The following is a 2,623-nucleotide window of genomic DNA, read 5'->3' on the forward strand; positions in this document are numbered from 1 at the left end:
ACAATTTGCTTCCGTAAACACTGCTAAACATTTGTTGCGGACCAAGCACTGTGTTACACATTTCCCCCATTACATGATATAGCAGCCCGTCCGTTGGATAGGACCATCCCGCGTTTCATTTTTACCTTTCAGGTAAGGAAACCAAGGCTTAGAATTTAAGAAACTTGCCCAAGTGGCAGAGCTAGGATGGGAAAGGCCATTTTTCCCCCCACGCTCATTAGTAAGGCCTCTTTGTCTCATTTCTGCATATAACTCACTTCTGGCCCAGGTGAAAAGGCTGCTCTTTGCGACAGATCCTCCCACTCTCCCGGGCCAGACCCACGCGGATCTCACCCGAGGCTCTGCGGGGTCCCGCTGGGACCAGACACCGCCCCCTGGCGGCAGGTGGGCGCCAGCGCAGGGCATGCTAATGAGCCCGCGGCGCGGCGCGCTGATTGGCTGGCGCGGATTCCAGCGGCTTTCCCGGGGCGGGGGCCAAGGCAGAGTAAAGGGGCGCCGCGGGCAGCAGCCGCCCCCGCCCCGCGCTCCCGGCCGCCCTCCTCCCCCCGGACGCCAGGGCGTGTGCGGAGCACGCGGGCGCCTTGGCCGGGGGCTTCCTCTCCTGCGCTCCGCTCGGCTTCTGGTGGTGCCTTCATCCAGGGTCCAGGATGACGATCCGACACCAAGGCCAACAGTACAGGCCGAGGATGGCATTTCTGCAGAAGGTGAGCGCGGTCCGGTGCCCTGGGCCCTGGGAGGTGCGCGGGGTCCCAACTCTGGGAAGTGTCCGCAGAGATGCTGGCGAGGCGCGGGGCTTGTGGCCGGAGTGGAGGGCATCCCTGTGGTCCGTCGGTGCTGCTTGGTGTTATTAAATGACTTAGTTGCCGTGTGTGTGTGTGTGTGTGTGTGTGTGTGTGTGTGTGTTAAAGACTATAATGATTAGGTTTCCACCTAACCTGTTTGTAGCGGAGAATCTGAAGCCAGGGGCGATGGTCCACTGGAAGCTGGAAAACAACCTGTTACTCTAGAGAGGAAGGTGCCACAAGGCAGTTCAGCCAAGGCTGTGTCAGATTACAGACAGAATCCTGATATTATCATAAGGTTCCCAGATGTTGCATTGACATTTTTGCTATTTTTCTTATCCCCAGTTGCAGTATTTTTAAGTCGGAGTGTGTGTGGTGTGTACACACGGACCACAAAAATGGTGCGATTTGTAGGATAAAGGGACACCCCGCTCCCAGAGCCCCTAGAGCCCTCATTCAAGTGTGTGTATTTGTGTATCTCGGGTCTGTCTGTGTTGGCAGCAGAAGTCAGAGCCTTTCCCTTCCATTGCAAAGGTTTTCTCAGACCAAGTGGCCAGGCACAGGGTATCTAGCCCGTGGACACTTGGGATGTGGCATGTACCTTGTGGGGTGATGTGTTGGGTTCCGACTGGCTCTTTTTTTTGTTCTGGGCTTTTGAGGTAACCAGCGTCAGAGGAGATGGACAAAGGATTAGGCCCCAGGTCACTTGCCCAGCCTTCACCCCATCTGCAGCCATTTCTTACAGTGCGGTGTCCCCCTTTTCCGGCTTATCTTGTTGAGTAGAATTAGCTGAATGCTTTGTGACAATTAAGAGCCCTGTCTTGAGCCCTTGAAGCTCAGCAGACTGGTGTAGTTGGGGACCAAGTGTCCTGATTTGACCAGGACTTTCAGTGCTAACACCTGGACAGCCCCAGGCACGATGGAGATAGTTGGTTTCACGTGGACCACCTACTTCTAGAAGCTCGTGAACATTCCAGGTGGCTGAGGTGTGAGGGTCATTCAGGAAAAGAATCCTTAGAGCCTGTATTGCAAACTTCTTCCTAAAAGCAGAAGAAACCCCTTAAGGCTGATATCCGAAAGCCATAAATCATCTTCTAGGATCCCCCGGGACTGCCTTTGTCTCCCAGACAGGGCAGCTCTGGCTTGGAGGCTCAGAGAGCAACGGTCTGGAGACATTCTGTTTTCTGAACCTTGACACTCTTTTCCATCATGACTGTTATCTGGTAGATTTTCCTCTCTTTGCTGGGTTTTCTGGCTGGTGTCTTGGTTTCCAGCCTCCCTCCGCAGCCTCCAGCCTGTCCATCTCCGCAGTATGCCTCATAAACACATTGGTTTTTCTTTCTTAAGCTAACGGTGATCTCCTCAGCCTAAAACCCTCCGCTGGCTTCCCATGGTCCCAGGATCAAGTACAACCCGCTCAGCCCAGGCATTCAGGATCCTGCTTTGACCTGTCTCTCTTTCCCTCCCACCGACCTGCCCTGCCCTCCAGGGAAACAAAATCAAGCAGCCACAGTCGTCAAGGTCCTCCCTACCTTTCTAGGAACTCTGCGCCCTTTCATACCTCAGGCTCCTCTCCTGGGAAAGCTGGTTCTCTCCTTCTCACCTGCCAACTTCCCCCTCCTCCGCTGTGAAGGCTGGTTCTCCCCCACCCCTGGAGCCGAGCCGAGCCGCTTCCTTCGCTGCCCACAGACTCTGCCCACACCCCCAGGACTGCTCTTTCCCTTTGCCTTGTGGGGAGGGACCTGCCTGTCTGTGCACTCTCAGGTCCCCAGTCAGGTCCCAGAGCTCCCCAGAGCCAGTCTTTTTTTTTTTTTTTTTTTTTTTTTAAAATTTTTTTTTTT

The 2,623-nt window shown here is 54.6% G+C and overlaps 1 protein-coding gene across 2 annotated transcripts in view; it reads left to right on the forward strand.

Moving 5' to 3' along the window:
* The first annotated feature begins 503 nt into the window (after positions 1-503).
* Positions 504-2,623, forward strand: part of RGS9 (regulator of G protein signaling 9) — a 65,253-nt gene continuing 63,133 nt past the window's right edge. For both annotated transcript variants that reach the window (XM_059379121.1, XM_059379122.1), the window contains exon 1: positions 504-704. In XM_059379121.1, coding sequence (XP_059235104.1) covers positions 648-704 — 57 coding nt within the window. In that variant the 5' untranslated portion in view covers positions 504-647. The remainder of the gene's footprint in view (positions 705-2,623) is intronic.

Source organism: Mustela nigripes, chromosome 16 (genome assembly GCF_022355385.1).
Source record: "Mustela nigripes isolate SB6536 chromosome 16, MUSNIG.SB6536, whole genome shotgun sequence".
Lineage (NCBI taxonomy): Eukaryota > Metazoa > Chordata > Mammalia > Carnivora > Mustelidae > Mustela > Mustela nigripes.